The 19,018-nt window shown below is 42.4% G+C and overlaps 1 protein-coding gene across 1 annotated transcript in view; it reads right to left on the bottom strand.

Moving 5' to 3' along the window:
* The window catches only part of LOC122800225 (ubiquitin carboxyl-terminal hydrolase 36-like), a 1,786,736-nt gene that overhangs the window by 62,944 nt on the left and 1,704,774 nt on the right, over nucleotides 1-19,018 (bottom strand). The window contains exon 17 of the mRNA XM_044069718.1: nucleotides 17,183-17,371. Within this exon, the coding sequence (XP_043925653.1) occupies nucleotides 17,183-17,371 (189 nt within the window). The remainder of the gene's footprint in view (nucleotides 1-17,182; nucleotides 17,372-19,018) is intronic.

Below are 19,018 nucleotides of genomic sequence, written 5' to 3'. Positions count from 1 at the left end.
AGTTTTTTCCTATTTTCTGTATTCAACCCTATTGGCAAACTCTCTTTTCTCCATTCTCGTGCTGGATTAGCTCATAGAATACACCCTGCCATTTTATGAATATAAAACTCTGCATGATTTTTTTTTGTTCTCCTTAAAAATCTGCATCCAAAATCCCAATCTCTCCTTATTTCTTGACCATCCTCCCTGTATCATCATCATTCCTTTCCACTTTGAATTACAGTTTTCTGCTTCTGCTAAGTATGAGCCTTAACAGTGTTGCTCTAAAATACCCCCTGAAAATCCTAGCCTGCTTTGTTCTGTTGTAAGTATCAGCTTATCCCACTTGCCCCTTGCTGTCTTCCCTACCCAGATAAAATCCTTCAACTGTTTTTAATTGCCATCCACAGCTTCTCCTCTGGTTGATAAAAATATGCCTGACCTGTGTATAAGACTAAAGGGACTAAAAACATTTAATGGCTTTATTTTAGTATCCATATCCATATAACAAAGTTTCTGGTTTCTCTATTTTTGTATTATCTTCTGTTTAGTCTCTTCCCACATTTCCTTAAGCTGCCATAACAGAGTCATTTCTAATCCATACTCCTAAATACTTCATTTTATCATGTCCCCATAAAAATGGATATTGCTGGGCCAATTTGTGTTTGGGTACATAATTTACCGCTATTGCCTTTGTTTTAGCTTCATTAATTTTGTATCCAGAGAAGACTTGACACCGTCTTAAAATGTTCCACAACACTGTAATGTCCCTTTCTGGTTTTGTCATGTGTAAAATAAAATCATCTGCAAATAGAGCCAGCTTTTCCTGACTACCATACCAATTATATCCTTGAATTTCTGAGTCCCTTATTTTCTTTACCAATGGTTCTGAACATAATGCAAACAACAAGGGGGAAAGCAGACAACCCTGCCTAAGACTCTACACAGACTTGATGGAAAAGTTGCCCCCAACCTGGGTCTGAGGCATCTGTGAACAACTCTTGAATTGGTTGAACCTGATGAAGAGGAAGGACTGGATTCAGAGAAATTTGATAATTCCACTAAACAAGCTCTGATTTCAGGCATGGAAAAAGAGGAAGTGCAAACTCCAGAGGATGGGCAGGCTGCATCAAAACAATGAAGTTTTGCCAATGGCACCATAGGAATTGTGGATGTCAAACCCCAATAGTCTTAGAAACTCCCTGGCAGTTATTGATGGAAGACACAGCAGTATGTGAAAGTGAGACAGAATCTTTTCTGGTGGAAGGAAATCCATCATGAGATCTGTTCTTAGCCTGCACCCTAGGAAAATGTGATCATGAGAAGGAAAAAGAAATGACTTTTTGAAACTTATTGTGAATCCCAACCTTAGCAGCTGAGAAATGGCAAAGCACCGATTTTAAACTAACCATTCTGGAAGAGGAGCCGGAAAAAGGAGATTGCCCAGGTTGGATATACCTGAATACCTCTGACCCTGCAGTAAGCATTCACAGGCACCAAACATTTTGTGAATACCCTTGGGGCAGTAGACAGACCAAAGGGTAAGGCAGAGAACTGAAAATGCAAGGAAGCTGCAGAGAAACATAAAACTTTCCTGTAAAGAGAATGGATAGGAATGTGAAGACAGGCATCCTTGCTGTCCAGAGAGGCCATATAGACCTGAGGAGGAATTAAAGGAAACAAAGTCTGTAACGACCACATGCGAAAAGTTGGAACTTTTAGAAAAGTGCTTAAATGGGAAAGGTCCAGAATGGCCCTGAAAGGACCATCCCTTCTGGGCACAAGAAACATTCTTAAGTAAAACCCACTTCCCCTTTGGTCTAGAGGAACAGGTTGAATTGTACCCTGAGCAAATAATTCTTTAAGAATTTGTGGAAACAAATCCAACTGATTTGGAGGAGGCTTAGGAATGCCCCTGAACGAAGGAAGGTTTTTCCAAGTCATGACATATCCATGTTGGATAACAGAGAGAACCCATGAATCCTGAGTTATACTTGCCTAAGCTGGAAGAGAGAGTGACACATGAACAGAAAGAAGAGTAACATTTGGCAGTGGTTGGTAATCACAGACTACCTGACCTATCTGAAAAAGACTTTTGAGAAGTGGGACCTGAATGAATAGTCTTAAGCTGAGTAGGTCTTCTAATAGTTTTCTTAGTTCTGGAAGAATAGGAAGATGATGACAACAGATGTTATCCGGCAGCTGTTGTAGCCTCAACTAAAAATACCTTCTAAGGACTGAACCAGAAGCAGCTGCTCTCTAGATGATGCTTCTGCTGCATCATAACTGCATTTGACTAAGTGTCTAGCCACTTGTGATGAAGTTCCTAAAAGGGACATAAGCTGACTTTTAATGTCAGAATCTGGAGGCTCTGAAAGAGCTTGAGAGGTCCGAGAAAAAAAGAGCCAAGGAATACCTAGATATGTGTGTTTGATCATTAATCTAGATGAATGCAAGTTTATAAGGGGTATAGAAAATTCTAATAATGTTGTACAGACTAACTTGATACATCACAAGGCAAAGGCAGAAACCATCCCCGATTACTAGTGAGCTTAGCAGCAAATAAAGCTTTAAACCCCTTCATTGGGATTATTTTTGGGTAGTAATTAACGGAATAGGGTTTCTGAGCTGTTTCATAAATTTGGAAAATGAAATCTATACAGATTATGCTGCAGTGGTTAAGTGAGGGGAAGGTTATCACTGGAATTTAAGAGAGCAAGGAACAAGACAAAGGTGTCCTATATAGTCACTTCTCTTTGCCCTTTACCTGGAGTCTTTTGTGCAAAGAATAAGACAAAAAAATTGCAGATTTAAATGGTACGGTACAAAGCAAAAATCAGCAATGTTTGCGGATGACTATTTATTCGACCAACCCGGTCAAGATATTGACTTTGAGTTAAGATTATCTGTGGTTATCTCAGGTTAAAAAATAAATAAAAGTAAAACAAAAATATTTCAGTAAATTATGCTCTTGATGCAGGGCTTAGTTCAACTCTATCCTTATCATTGGGAACATTACCACTGTAGGTACTTAAGGATATTGATAGCAAAAACAGCCAGAGACTTCCATAAAGAAACTTAGGGATAAATTATGAGTATTAGTGTATATAAAAAAGTGAAGCACAATGATACTGGACTTGGACCAAAAAGTACTGGAAATTAAGATGTTCATTGTTCCTCTGATAAAATACTTTGGATTTTATTTTTGATTTGGACAGTAACTTTGGGAAAGTAATTCTGAAGGCAATTCATTAATTCATATGGTATGTTGGGGGAGCTGGGTTGACCTGGGACACTGATTCTTCCGACAGAAAGGGGAGAAGTAGCAGTACCTCACCTATAAGATTATCATGTAGTCACGCAATTAAGCCTGGCATATTGCCTATATAACAGCATATATATATATATATATATATATATATATATATATATATATATATATATATATATATATATATATATATATATATACAAAGATGGAAAGTGCTGATGTCTGCAAAGGAAGAACAAAACACATATGGCCACAGGTATCAATAAAGGATAAACAAGATAGTTATTTAAACAAGATATTTAGGAAACGTCAAGGATTAATGAATAAAGTGAGACTATGCCTCATGAAAATTCAAAATGTGGCCAGTTGGGCTAGAGAAACTAAAAATGTACATAGATATTTCTATGTGGGCAGATTAGCATCTTGGAGAAGGCAGGGTTTTTTTCAGAAGTGAAAAAAAGGGGAGATGATGCAATAGAAGTAAGTTGAGGAAGTGAAGCAGGGCCAAGAAAGATGCTAAGATAAAGGGTGTTGCAGGATACTAGTGCAATATCAAAATAATTTAAATTAAAGGGAAATACAGAAATATGAATTGATAAAGATATCAATTAAAAAGAAAAGGAGGAGCAGGCAACAGTGTGTTAGTAGGATATATATATAGAAAGAGCTATAATAGGAGAAAGCAAAAGGGTGCTTGATAATCATTTGACAGAGTGGTAAAAAGTACTGCAGCAAATAATTATTGAACAGCAACAAACTGAGATTTGTAAGGCACCTCAATAATTTATGAGAGCTAGAACGTTTAGGATTTTTGCTCAGAAGTGTGGCCAGGTCAAGGTAGACAGCATGACCGATTTTGCCCTCATCCATTGCTTTGGTGACCTTCTCAAAGAAGTCCACCAGGTTGAAAAGGCATATTCTACCCCTGACAAAACCAAACTGGGTTGGGTCCAGTGTCTGGAGGTTTACTATATATCTGTTGATCATCTCCATGATAATTATTTCCATGGCTTTACATAAAAGACTAGTGAGACTTAGGGTCTGCAGATGGCCCACTCCTTGTGCAGAGGGATGACTGTTGCCTTTCTCCATTCATGAGGCATGAAACCTGTTTGGAGACTAGTTACATATTAATTCCAGAGGCCCTGATAGGTCATGTTTCATGCTATTTAGAAAGCAACCTGGGATATTGTCTGGCCCCACTGATGCCTTGTTCTTGGTCTCAGAGAGAGCATTAAGGACCTGTTTCCTAGTGATAGTAGGGGGAGTTATATTTAATATTTCCTGATGGAAGGTTGAGGGGGTAAAGCTGGAGTTGAATTTATCAGCCAGGAGGTTTGCTATGTCTTCTGGCTCAGTATAGATGGATCCATTTACAATGGGCTCTAGACATAATTGTGTATTGCCTTTGAGGTTGGGGACATCGCTAAAGAATGCCTTGTGGTTGTCCTTGGCCTGGGAGGCCAAACTTACCTCAAATTTGGCTTTGGTAGACTTTGTCCTCTGAGTTGTTTGTTTAGATTTATGAGAGTGCTTTTATCCTGCTGGGTGCTGCACCTCCTAATTGTTGCCATGATTTTCTTCCTCCTGTTATACAGTCTACTGATTTTGTGATTCCACCAGGGTGGCTTGTTTTTTGGGTTAGTTCTGTACTTCTTTCTGGTGGGTACAGCTACCTCTATGCAGCTATTAACATGCTTGTACAGGGCTTCTGTGAACAGTTCTGCATAGGCAGCAGTGTTCGCAGGGCTTATGGGGGCTTGAAATTTTTCCAGGTTCTCACTTAATAGCAAGAGGTTAGCCTTAGAATTGTTCCTAAATAGTCCTGAGTCCAGGTTTTATTTTTACTTCAAAGAGAGTCCATTTTGTGGTCTGATTTTACCAGGGAAAACATTAGAGCAGGGGATGTGTGCACTCCCCCATATTAGTGAGGACCAGATCCATTATAGTTGCACCCGTGGTTGGTGTATTGACTATCTGGTTCAAGGAGGTTGTGTTTACAAAATCCAGGAATCTCTGTGCACGTACGTTTGGTGTCGTATAGGATTCACAGTTAATAGTGGGGTAATTAAAGTCACCAATGAATATAGTATTGGGTTGGATGGTTTGTGTTTCTAATACGTTTAAATACATTGTATGGGTTTCCTGGGTCATAGAGGGGGACCTAAAGCTTGCAAGGAAGTGTTACTGGATTTTGCCTATGGTGATTGGGACACAGAGAACCTCAAAGTGCATTGCCTTGTTTGACCAGCCTTGAAGTATAATTATCTTTGATGTAAATAGAGACTCCTCCACCTTTTAGTTCCTGCCTGTGAAATAGCTGGCTTAAAAGTGTGGTAGGCATTACAACCTAGCACTGTTGTTGTGCTCTCCACGGCTTTAAACCACGTCTCAGTGATAGCACAGATGTCAGCATTCTCTAGGGTAAAGACAGCGTCTAGGGAGTGGAGTTTTTTGTTTAGACTCCTAGCATTGAGCAGTAATACCTTTAAATTTTCTTAGTTTTGATTTGCTATGTCAGAAGTACTTTCAGTTTGGCATTGCCTAAAAAGGCACTATGGGGGAAGACAATGTTTTAGCCAATATTCAAAAGCCTAGAGGGGAGAGGTGCAGACCATCCCTGGAAAAGCAGCAAGGTCTGTTGACCATTACCTTCCATGCTGACAAATACTGCACCCCCGTAGAATGACACCAGAAACTAAGTCAATTATTAAAGTCAATCATCTTCTGTTCATATTGTGGCATCATCATTGGAGAAGGTAGAATGCTGCTCAATGCTAGGCTCATACCCGCCTGAGACACATATTCCAAGAGCTCCATGATGTCACTCTTCATATAGTCTAGGGAGGTATGTCTCAGGTCACTTACTCACACATGGACTGAGTCATAGTGGTCCAATAAACTGAGTGCCTGCATAATGTGGCAGATCCTAGCCCCTGATAAGCAACTGACTGTGACTTTCTCCTTAGCATGGTGAAGTCCCTCTCACGATGGAGTCTGCAATGACTAGAATGTTGGATTGTGTGGTGACTTGTCTTATGGGATTAGAGATAGAAGCACCATGAGATGTAGCTCTGTGTGCTGATGTGGGTGTTATATTGAAAGAGTGCATTTGGGGCTGCTGAGGGTATTTGTTATGTGTACTTCGTCTAGGGGGTATCTGGTTTAGGAAGGTTACAGTTAAATGCCTCAGCATATATGAATCGATATGTCTGCTTTGAATTGTGCGTGATAGGTGCAGCGTTTGTACTGCTGACAACCTTATTGACATTAGGAGTACTTTTATGTGAGAACTTTGCCTCCAGTGACATTGTGTAAATACATCTATCACATACCATTTCAGTTTGTTTGAGAATTAATTGGTTGTCAGTAAACATGAGGCAATTTCAGCATTACCTCAGTATGCCCATATTCACCAAGCCGGTAACAGAGAAAGTAGAAAAGTTCATATCCATGGCAACAGACCCTTTTTTATTGATTAGACAGTTGGAGTGAGAATATCAATCACTGTCAGGAGTATCCAATTTGCAACTATGGGGACAGTGCTTGTCACTGCAAACTAGTTGTCCTGTGTGCAACTAGGCATTGGAGACATTTCAATTGTGCTTTTATAGGAAAAATGTCACTCATGGTGTCTGAGTCTATACAGAGCACTGCCAAACACTTGAAGGGAAACTAATACATAGACCTTGAAAATTTAACGATGAAGTATTTAGGTGGATATTCTGAAGTTAGAAACAAATCAAGCAGTACTTACTGAAAACAAAGAATTAGCTTGTCAAGAATGATGAAAAGAGGGTAGTTGCATGAATGGCTACTGCCTGGTTACTACTAATGTTGGTCTCACCACAGCTTCACTCTGTTGGGATACAAGGCTCCTTTACTTCTTCTCTCACCAGAAGCAAAATGTTAGCACCAGTCCAAAGATGAGAAGCAGGCCACAGCCTGTTTAGTAATCCACAGTCTTGTCCCAGATGATGCAAGGGTCTGTAGGCTTGTAGCCTTTTCCTGCTAGATGCTTTGAATAGCAACCAGACCAATCAGGAACGTTAAGCATAGACGCTCACTCTCCAACCAGAAACAGTCAGGAATCAATGTACTCTGCTCCTTCTATTACCAGGACCAGAATATAAGCACAGATTCCAAGCTGTCACCTATAAAGCCGTGATTAGGTTTTCTGGTTTTAGCAGTCTCTAGGAAATAATGTCCCTGTACTCCTCCTATCACCAGGAGAAAACAAAAGCACTAATTCCAAGATGACTACTGAGAGGTAGAATGTGGGGTCTCCAATAATTGGTGGTCTTGCAATAGAAGTTTCAAGGTACGATGAAAAAAATGGTTTATTCTAAACACTGCAGTGTACACTAAGCAGTCAGATATGAAAGTGGGTAACTTACATTTTAGCTGTGTAAGTGGAGAGCCACTATTTTTAAAACAGCAAGATAGACTGAAAGGGGTGGGCATTTTTGCATTCTGGTACTATGGAACACAGTGGGATGGCCAATAGATTTAAACAGTTGAAGGGGAGTGATTTCACAAAATGATATAGCATATCCTATAACTAAAAAGATCATCTCTACTTGACTCCAAGTAGACTATTCTCTATCTATTAAACCTAGCACTTGCTCCTACAGTACTTATTACCTTGATACGGCACTCTTGTCATAGATAGCACCCCAAAAAGGCAACCCCCCATTTCTCGGTCACCCACGTCCCCCGGAATCTTTTTTTAAAGTTTTTCGTCTACCCTTCTAGCATGTCGAGGGATCAGTTGCTAGTGTCCTCTCCTGCTCAGCTGGTGAACCTGGGAATATTGAGGCAATGTTTCAATTGCCTCATGTACACAGACAACCCTCTCCTCCTCCCACAAAACACAAATACATGCGAGATGCAACTATACGGCCAAACTGGAGGCTGAGCTCTCTCAACATAGGACTGGCAAGACCAGTCAGGAGGAGAAGGTTACCACACACACTATAGACCCAGTCTCACATAGTACCATTACAACCTCAAATCATACACACAAACACACAAAGACATACTCGGAGGCTCTGATCAAATATGTACCAAAACAGCAGAGGCCACCAAAGCAGACACCCAAACAACCACCACCTCAGAACACAACACCCGCAACACATAGACCTCACAGTCAGAGTGTCAAACAGTCACAGCCCTTAAGGCCAAACACAATGCCAGACACACTAGTCATTGGTGACTCCATAGTCAGACACACTGATGTCCCGCCACCAGACTGAGTAAGGAGAAGGTCACAGTAAGCTGCCTGTCGGGCGCTAGAATCCGCCACATAACGCAAGCACTCAGGTCTCTCAACAGCAGGTACAAATATGACTCAGTCATTGTCCACGCTGGTGTAAACGACCTGAGACGCACCTCCTTGGACTACATGAAAAGAGACATTGAGGAGCTCTCTGATTATGTAGCCCAGGCAGGTATGACCCTGACCTTGAGCAGTATCCTACCTTCACCAAGAATGATGCCACAATACAGAGATAAGATGATCAGCTTTAACAATTGGCTTAAACACTGGTGTCATTCAAAGGGGATCCAGTATCTGTCTGCCTGGGATGACATGCTGGACAAGCCACGCTGCCATAAGGGACGGCTTGCACCTGTCACCCCTGGGATTCAGGATATTGGCAAAGGCTCTTGCCACCCCATAGTGCCTTTTTAGGCAAGGCTCAAATTCTAAACCTACCACCCTAGAACACAAAAAGGAAAAAACTAAGGGTAATGCTGCTCAATGCCAGAAGTCTAAATCTCAAAATGCACGCACTCGAGGCCCTTCTCAGTATGGAGAACATCGATGTCTGTGCTGTGACAGAAACCTGGTTCAAGGCTCCTGAGAGCACCCCAGCGCTATCAGGTTTTACCTCATATCATGCTCCGCCCCAAAATCCGGACAATACCAAGAAAGGAGGGGTATCCATATTCATCAAGGACACCCACACCTCAAGACTGGTGGCAACGCACGATGCATCGGAGACCATCCAGGTGCAATTAACCATAGGCAAGACTGCTCTGCAAATTGTAGCATGTTACAGGCCACCCTCACAAACTCAGGAAACTCACATGGCCTTCCTGAAAACACTAGAGGGGATAAATGTATCACCAAACACCATCATACTAGGTGACTTCAATTACCCTAATATAGACTGGGAACACTACTCAAGCCCAAACACCCTAGCCCAAAAGTTCCTGGAATTCATAAACTCAAATGCCATGGAACAACTAGTCACCATCCCCACAAGAGGAGATAACATACTTGATCTCATCATCACGAACATGGGAGCACAATGTTCAACACCGAAGTATAGCCCTCACTGGTGAGATCAGATCACAAACTAATCTCGCTGGAGGTCCTCATCCCACCCCCACCTGAAATGAAAAAGACCACAGTAAAGAACTTCTCAAAAGCCGACTTCACACTTCTAAAGACTAGTGTGGTCTCCTTTCAGGCCCCCGAGCCGGCGGAAAACAATACTCAAGCCGCTGAATCACTTACAAACGCCTTCTACCAGCACCTGCAGGACTGCATGGATAAGGCAATCCCAAGCAAAACAAAGACTCTTTGTACCAAAGGCAAGCGCCCAGTCTGGTGGACCCCAGCCATAAACAAACTCTACAACAAAAGGAGGAAGCTACTACAAGATAGAGCAAAATCCTTAAAAGGTAAGACACCCTTGATCACTATAAGTAAAAAACTAAGAGCTCTCATAAAATCATCCAAAGCAAATTTCGAGAGAAAAATAGCTAAAGACTCAAAAGACAATCATAAGGCCTTCTTTAGCTATGTTAGAAACCTAGGAGGAAACTCCCAGATATGCTCAGAACTAGTTCAAAATGATGTGAAGATTACTGATCCTACAGACATTGCCAACATACTGGCTGACAGGTTCAGTACAAACTTCTCCCTCCCCCAAAAGGAGAGATCTGTATACCAGATGGGTGCAACACCCCAAACATCTCCAACGCCCAAGTGAGAACAGCTCACTCCAAAACAAAAAACACAGCATCCATGGGACCTGATGGTGTCCCCGGCTGTGTGCTCCACGAACTCAATGAGGAATTATACCCACAGCTACGACAGCTGTTTAATCAAAGTCTTACCTCTGGATACACTCCAGGAGTGGCGCACTGCAACTGTGGTCCCACTTCACAAAGGCGGTGCCTCCACAGACCCTGGAAATTACCGGCCCATTAGCCTGACGAGCCTTATCTGCAAAGCCATGGAGAGGATCATAATGGACCTCATAAATAAAGACATAGGGAATTTGCAGACTTTGGATCCAACCCAGTTTGGCTTTGTCAAAGGCAGATCATGCCTTTTAAACTTGGTTGACTTTTTCGAAACAGTCACCAAAGCCATTGATGAGGGAAAGGCAGTCCATACAGCCTACCTCGATCTGGCTAAGGCCTTCGATACAATACCCCACTCGGGTATCATTGAAAAACTCATCAGCTTAAATGTTAACCCATACATCACAAGATGGGTTGCAAACTGGCTGAGTGACAGAACCCACAGGGTCAGAGTTGCTGGCGCCATGTCAGACTCAAAGCCTGTCACAAGTGGTGTCCCACAGGGCTCAGTGCTGGGCTCACTCTTGTTTGGCATCTACTTTTCCGAAGTACAAGCAAACACAGGAGGGTTATGGCTGACAAAGTTTGCAGATGACTGCAAACTGGGCGCCATAGTAGAAAACACATCTGACACAGATATCCTTCAGAAGGGTCTCACAGAAACGGATAACTGGTGCCAGAGCCACGCCTAAAGTTAAATGCCAAAAATGCATAGTCATACCCTTCGGGAAAAACAAGGTTACCCCTAGCTACCAAATAGGTGGCAATCCACTGAGCACAGAAGAAGTTATCAGGGACCTGGGGACCCAGGTTGATAGTAGTCTGTCATTCGACACCCATGTAGCTAAAGTAGTTAGGAAGTCCTTCTACATTGCCCACCTTATCATGAAGGGATTCTCATCTAGATCAAGGGAGGTCATAGTCTCCCTTTACTCATCACTCATCAGACCAATGATGGAGTACAATGCCCCATTCGGAATGTATCTGACCAGACACTTGCAGCAGCTGGAGAGGACACAAAAGTTCCTCACCAAAAGGATAAAGGGTCTCAAAATCTGTCCTATGCTGCCCGACTGAAAGAACTCCAGCTCTATTCAGTCGCCACCGCTTGCTCAGAGGTGACCTTTGCCTAACATACAAGGCCATGTCAAACCCAGATTTGATGAATATGCTTCACCTCAAAAAATCTAGATCCATCAGAGCCACAAGGGCGGGAGACTTAAACCTCGACACGGCTATTAATAGGACGTGCTGGAGGGATCGATTCATCACCCAAAGACTCCCTATGCTGTGGAACAAAATCCCGGTACATGTGAGGCAGAGCACCTCGCTGGCCTTGTTCAAGAGAAATCTTGACCAATGGATGGGAGATTGCAGATATACCCCAGGAATTACCTCAGTGTCACTGCTCGACAGAGGCACAGCAAAATAATGGGTATAGTTCCCCATACTAAAGGGGTGGCGTAAGCCACAAAACGATGGGCTAGGCTTATAAATGCCCTCGGGCAGATAGCCTAGTATGAACCTATGAACCTATGAACCTATGATACTTTTGTGCTTACTCATACCAGCCAGTAAAGGAGAGAGGGAAGGAGTTATATGGTCAAATTAACATACGGGCAGGCAACTAGTAAGACAGTGGTGTTTAAAAACACAACAGTAACAGGGTGGGAAAAAATTCTGCCCGAATCACGAGAGACACAGCTATGGTCTCTTTTCAAGTTATAATATGGAATTAAAAGCAAAATACAAGAAAAACACAGTGTAAAGAAAACAAATCACAGTATACAAAATAGAGCAACTCACACAGGCAGGAAAGTACTAGGGGAATGTCCACACCAAAGAGATCCACTTTCCTTTTTTAGCACCAAATGGAAAATCTTCTCCACCTGGAAATAAGATTTTCTAGTAATGGGTTTCCTGCTCTCCTGCAAAATCTTTAGCACGTCCTTAGAGAAAAGGTGCCTGAAAGGGATCAAAAGTTGATCACCCACAGGATCAGCTGTAGAGTTAGTAAGTGTGGGTGGATCAATGATCCCTTGACCTGAGTGAGCAGGTCCAGCTGGTGAAGTAACTTGCAGTGATGACCCTTGGCTAACTGCAGAAGAAGAGGGAACCAGTGTTATCTTGGCCAAAAGGGTGTCACTAACAGGACATTCTGAATTAAAGGGAATTGAGAGAATGCATAGATAAACCTCCCTTTCCATGAGAATGAGAGGACCTCCACCTTCCACACTTGAGGATGAGGGACCCTGGCACAGAAGCAAGGAAGTTGTCTGATAACAGGGAGGCAAACAGGTCCAGTTCTGGAGTACCTCACCGTTAACTAGGTACAGGAACACATCCCTGTGGAGCATCCTCTTGTGAGATTGTGTCATGGACCAGCTTAATGTGTCTGCCATGGAGTTCTGGGCTGAAGGAAGGTACACAGCATGCAGAGTTACCTTGCATTAGGCAGCCAATTCCCAAGCCTTGATGGCCAAGCGGTAGAGGAGATAAGATTTTGTTGCCCCCCCCCCACTTGTTTATGTGCCAAAGGACTGTAGTATTGTCTGTGAGGATCTGCAGGGGTCCTGGCAGGAAAAGAGGCTGAAAGGTCTGTAAGGCTAAAACCAAAGCCCTTATTTCCCTGATGCTGATATGTTCCTTCCTTTGAGATGTGGACCAAAGACCCTGAACTTTACTGGAAGTAAAGGTTGCTCCCCACCTCAAGTCTGAGGCATCTGTGAAGAGTTGCTGAGCTGGTTGAGGAACCTGAAGAGGTAAGCCAGGGTTCTGATGGAGTTGTTGCATCCACCAACCTAACTCTGCTTTCAAGCAGGGAAGGAAGGGAATCATGACATCTAAGGGATGAGCATGCTGGGACCAAATTGTCTTGAGAAACCACTGGAACTTTTTTGTGTGTACTTTTGCAAACAGCAGCATAGGAATAGTGGAGGCCATAAACCGCAGCAGTCTCAAACTCCCTGGCTGTGATGGAAGGAAGAGGTAGAAGAACCTCCATGAATGCCCTGAGATGGGTTGCTTTCGCCACAGGGAGAAAAGCCATCATCAAATCTGTGTGAAGCCTGTACCCCAGAAATATAAGATCCTGACTTGGTGTGAGACATTTTTTGTGATTTATTCCGAAACCCAGTGCCTGTAGAAAGGGGATGGCTAAGTTCAAATGTTGATTTAAGGTGTCTGGGCTGCTGGCCAGAAACAGCAGATCGTCTAATATGGGTAAACCTGAATTACTTTCAGCCTTATAGGTTCATAGGTAAGTATTAGGCTATTGGCCCTAGGGCCTATATAAGCCTAGCCAAAAGGTACCCTGGGCTTTCGCCACCCAAGAAAATTATTTTCCTGTTTCACTGTCGAGCAGAGCCACAGAAGTGATCCCCGGGGTGAATTTCCCATCTCCCATCCAATCATCAAGATCTTTCTTGAAGAGTGCTAATGAGGAGCTTTGTTTGATATAGATAAGTAGTTTGTTCCAAAGGCTGGGGCTAGGCACTTTGTGAATATCCTTGGAGCAGTAGAAAGACCAAAGGGCAAAGCAGTCAATTGACAGTGCAAAAAACCCACAAAGAAGCAGAAAAATCTTCTGAAGAGGGGTCATACTGGGATATGCAGGTATGCATCCTTGAGGTCCAGAGAAGATAAGAAAGATGGGGGGCAGAGGCAGAAGAGTAGGTAGGGATAACATTCTGAAGGAATGCACCATCAGGAAGGTGTTTAATAGGGACAGATCTAAGTTTGGACTCCAAATACTATCTTTCCTTGGAACTAGAAACATCCTGGAATAAAAACCCCTTCCCTGCTGGTTTTGAGGGACAGACTGAATGGTGCCTTGTTTGCAAAACTGATCCAGAGTCAAGGGAAAAAGATGCAGTTGACGGAGGGAGGTTGATGTATTCCCTGGAAGGGAGGGAGGGAGGGTCTTCCACGTAAAAGTATCCGTTTTGGATGAGTGAACTCACTCAGGAGTCCTGCGTGGTCTCCATTCCAAGCTGGAAGGGAAAGGGAGAGGGGGGTTATGACTTGGAATAGGGTGCAAGGCATCACAGAGGACTTTGTCTGGGCTGAAAGGGCTGCTGAGGAGGGGTCACAACAGCAGTTGTATGACAAACAGTCTTGGCTTGCTGGTGCCTCCAGGAAGGCTTGCAGAGTCTAGTTCCAAAAGGAACAGAAGTGGAGGAATGAGCAGGTTTCCTAACAAAGGAAGTCTTGGCAAGGAAATTTCTATAAAACTTTGGAACTGGTGAAATCAGTAGGTGTTTCAAATCCTGGAGTTCCTTACCTTTTCCTGCAGTGCTATAAATAACTCTGCAGCTGCTTTCTCCAAACAATGAGGAATTGTCCAGAGGAGCATCACGCAATTTCGCCTTGATGTCATCAGGAAGTGCCTGGAGACAAAGCTACGGATGTCTTCTTAGAACAGAAGCAGAAGCTGCTGCTCTGGCAGAGGCCTCCACTGCATCATAACTACACTTGACAGTGTGTCTAGCTACCTGAAAAGAGGAGGATAGGAGAGAAAAGGCCTGATATTTAGCCTCTGAATCTGGTAATAAGGAAAGAGCCTGGGTGGCCTGACTAAGCAAGGACAGAGCAAGCCTAGACATGTGTGTCTGATAATTAATTGCCCGGATAGCCACGGTGGAAGAGGTACATACCTTCTTGCCCAACCTTTCCAAAATTTTACTTTCCTTAGCAGAAGGGAGTAACTTGGTAGAAAGATAAGCATGAGGACTTATCTGATGTAATGGAAACCACAGCAGGATCAGCTGAGTGGCATTTAAAAATAAATTTGCAATCCTCAGAGACCTCATAGAAACAGTCAGGTCTCTTTGGGGCAGGGCTTGGGAGTCAGGGGTCTTAGATGCAGCCTTGAAAACATATAAAAAGGATGGCAGTACTGGAGGGACTGCTGAAGGTGCAAGGGGATCTACATGTAGAAGCTCATATCATCTTTTCTGTTCTTCTGAGATTTGAGCTGAATTCCACTTAAACTCTCTCATTTTATTAATAGTTTCCCCAAAGGAAAGCTCTTCCATGAGAGAACCCCCCCCCCAATTAGACTCCAATCTGATGGAGTGGAAGGAGCGGGAACATGCCTAGTCTTTTGCTTCTTTTTCACAGGCTTCTCCTGTTGAGGAGAGAAAGCAGATGTAGGTCTAACCCCTGGTAATTATTTGGACAAGGAAGCTGGAGCAGTTCCTGAGTCTTATGCAATCATTAGCTGTGGTTCCCAAAGGTTGTCCGAACTGGACATCTGCATAGCCTCAGATGTGCTAGGATCCGAACTCCTGATGGCTTCCATCCTGGTACCAAGCAGGACTGAACCCTACCTCTAACTGTACCACCGGGTTTTCATCAACCTCAAAGGGTACTTTGGAGGAGGCAGGCACAGCTAAAGAGGATTCCGGCCTAGCCTTGCTGATCTTCCTCTTTACAGATGGCTCAGAAGTACTAGTGGTACCCTCCATAGCGTCCCTAGCCAGACTTTTAAGTCTTTGGTTTTCAAAGTATAAATTCAAAGCCGACAAGACAACTGTGCAATGTTTTGGGAATGAAGGCCTGACAAACAGAGCAAGACCGGTGGTCGTGAGTAGGCACTAAGCAAAATAAGCACAGCTTATGACTGTCTTTATGTGGAATTTGCCTTCCATACCTATACTTGCCCTTCCTGGATGAAATTAATAAAACAAAAGGCAGTAGGAATATATTAAATCGGTCATGGGGCACTTATCTGAAGCTGTAAGAGGAGCTAATGGGGTCCAACAGCAGACCGAACGTATGAGTCAACCTTTCCGAATGGCGGTGAAAAAGTTCTAAAGATGGTACGTACGGGCATCCCTTTTATGGTTGATGTTGTCTATGCCTATGTACGACATCCCACATACAGAGAGTTACTCTAAGCTTTTGTATACAGGCCGTATGTCAGGTTATCTGAGTGGAATACAACCCATATGTACAGGATACTGCAACATTGAATAGAAGGACCTCTTTAATTATGCCCTTAATTAAGAATGGGGTCCATTCCTGTCACCATATTAAAAACCTAAACATGTGGAGAAATTAAATAAAGGGAACCTTCCAGTAGAATGCAGAGCCACAGGACAGCTCTTAAAGGGAAGCCTTACCAATGGAATATAATGCCATATGATAGTTCTTAAAGGGCAGCCTTCTCAATAGAACATGCAACCATGGAAGAGCACTAAAATGGCAGCTTCACCAATGGAATAAGGAGCTACAGGAAAAGCCCTCAAACTGCAGCCTTCACAACAGGATATGAAACCACATGACACAAAGGGCAACCCTCCTAATGGATTGCAGAGCCATGAGAGAAGCCCTCAAACACAGTCTATGAAACTGGCTCAATATACAATTCTGGAAGTAGCACTTTTGAAGTGCATATAAGAATGCTGATAAAGATTCTCTCTCCCACAAAAAGGCCCCCAAAAATGAGGAATGGTGGCAGTGGATGAGGGCTAGCAATAATCTCCACTTTAGCTACAGAATTTGTTCCTCCACACATAAAACATTAAAATGGAAACTACAAGTACCTTTGAGGACATACAAATACACAGGAATAATCAACTTCTGCAATCGCTGTCAATGTATCAAAAGTAGCAAGTCATAGAAAGATCTGAAGAAACACTCTTAACAAAAGTTAAAATCCTAAGATCACCTAGTATAACAGAGTGGTCACTTGTTGACATTCTAGAAAGCATCCTGAACCTGAGTCTTGTGATCAAGGAGGAAGGTACAAACTAAAGCCTCATTCACAAAGTTTAAATCACCCTCTATTCTACAACAGCATTCACCCTACTTTTATGGAATTTACCTTACCTTCAGTTCCATACGCCTTGTCTGAGGAATATTTAAGCAGTTCTTGTACCACCTTTGACTCCTTCCTGCCATCCCAGTTACACTTGTTCCATTTTCTGTTGGGTTCCTGCTCTGAAGCCTCATCAACGGTGGCACTGGAAGATTGTCTGGATTTATCCCGTGCATAATTGTCCCAAACAAACACTGGTGCTGAAACCAAGAATGTACAATTAAGCTGTTATTCCTGATATAAAATGTACAGTTCCCCCCTCAAGAATGAACACTTAAGGAATGCAAAATCTAACGTAGGCTGATGTGTTGATTAGGTGCTTTTGGGTGCAACTTTCATATTTCATAGAAAGCGTACAGTACACTTTTGTTAGAAACTTAATTAACTCAGTGAAGTCTATAACACCTTTTTCTGTACTTGCAGTAAACATCCATAATGCCTTATTATGTCCAGATCTTTTTTTGGTCCAGCTTCTTTAACTAATTGACTCACCAGCTAATAATATATAGTAATAGAAAAGGGCCAGTCATAATTAACAAAATAACATTACGACCATGAATCTGTGATGCCCTTCAGTAGAAAACTTAATCAGTGTTTACCACCTATCCAATTTTTTTTATATTTATGTTTACATTTTTATAACAGAGGGGTTATTCTACATGCTATTGATGGGTATGGTGTGGAATGCCATGATGGGAGGCAGGAACATTCATTGCCAATGTCCATTTACATATCACACTATACTGGAGATACTGCTAATAGTTTGTTAGTAACTATGAAAATAAGCAATATTTCCAAATGTATTTAACACTTCAGAAACAAGTCACTTACAAACTATAGCACGGCATCAGATGAAACCTTAGATAATGTTGAAGAAAACTCATCAATATTTGCACTGTAAGATGCACATCTTAGAGATACTCATTATTTACATTGTTAATTGTACAATTAAGCATTTATTTTCATACTTCTGTAAATATTACAATAAACATGCACTCAGATGGGAATGTCCTGCTGTCATGTGAAAACTTATGTCTGGTTAACAAGTGTCTAGGTTGCACAATTTCCAAGCTACTGGCAATTTATTTGTTAAAGTTTAGCAAAAAATATTATCCTGTGTTTGTGTGTATTATAATATATTACGATATTTATGGAAACACTATGAATGTCCTATCACTGTAAAAGAATACTTCTTACTGATAGCATTGTTACCCATCTGTACAGTTTAACACCTTTATTGAATTATCACTTTAGCCATAGGCAAACATACATTTATATAAAAGAAAAAGGAAAGTTGTGTAAAATTTTACCATAACCATAGATGTCCCTCTCTTCCATTTTGCAGTATTCTACTTGTGGGTTTACCTTTCTTTCTCAACAGTTTGTCGGGCCAGGTATCCAAAGATTTTTCAGTCCCTCTTGGTGCGTCGGACATCTGATGTGGCTGCAGAAACGTGGGCCATAAAAGTGATGTCTGCAAGCACCAGCCCTCAGAACATAGTAAAAGCCCCAGTTGGAACCAGTCCTGTAAGGGCATAGGCTGTCCAATATCACCTGGGAGAGCAAGTGCAGTCATACAAGTGGGGAAGGTGGGTGGGAAGGAATACTGAAACATGGAAGAGAAGGACATCTATGGTTATGGTAAGATTTTACACAACTTTCCTTTGTCGTTCTATTTCAATGTTGCAGTATTAAACTTGTGGGTGAATGAAAAAACTCACTTAGAATTGGGAGGTGGCCTAAATGAAGTCTCCAGGAATCCGTGTAGGATATCCCTGGCAGACCCCACCCTGGCTCTGGAGATATGGTCCAATTTGTAGTGTTTGGTGAAGGTGTGAACTCAGGAC

The sequence above is a fragment of the Protopterus annectens genome, chromosome 4.part0, assembly GCF_019279795.1.
Source record: "Protopterus annectens isolate FY-2018-M chromosome 4.part0, PAN1.0, whole genome shotgun sequence".
In the NCBI taxonomy this organism is placed as follows: Eukaryota; Metazoa; Chordata; order Ceratodontiformes; family Protopteridae; genus Protopterus; species Protopterus annectens.
The sequence above is the reverse complement of the archived record's forward strand: the minus strand, read 5'-3'. Positions and strand labels throughout refer to the sequence as shown.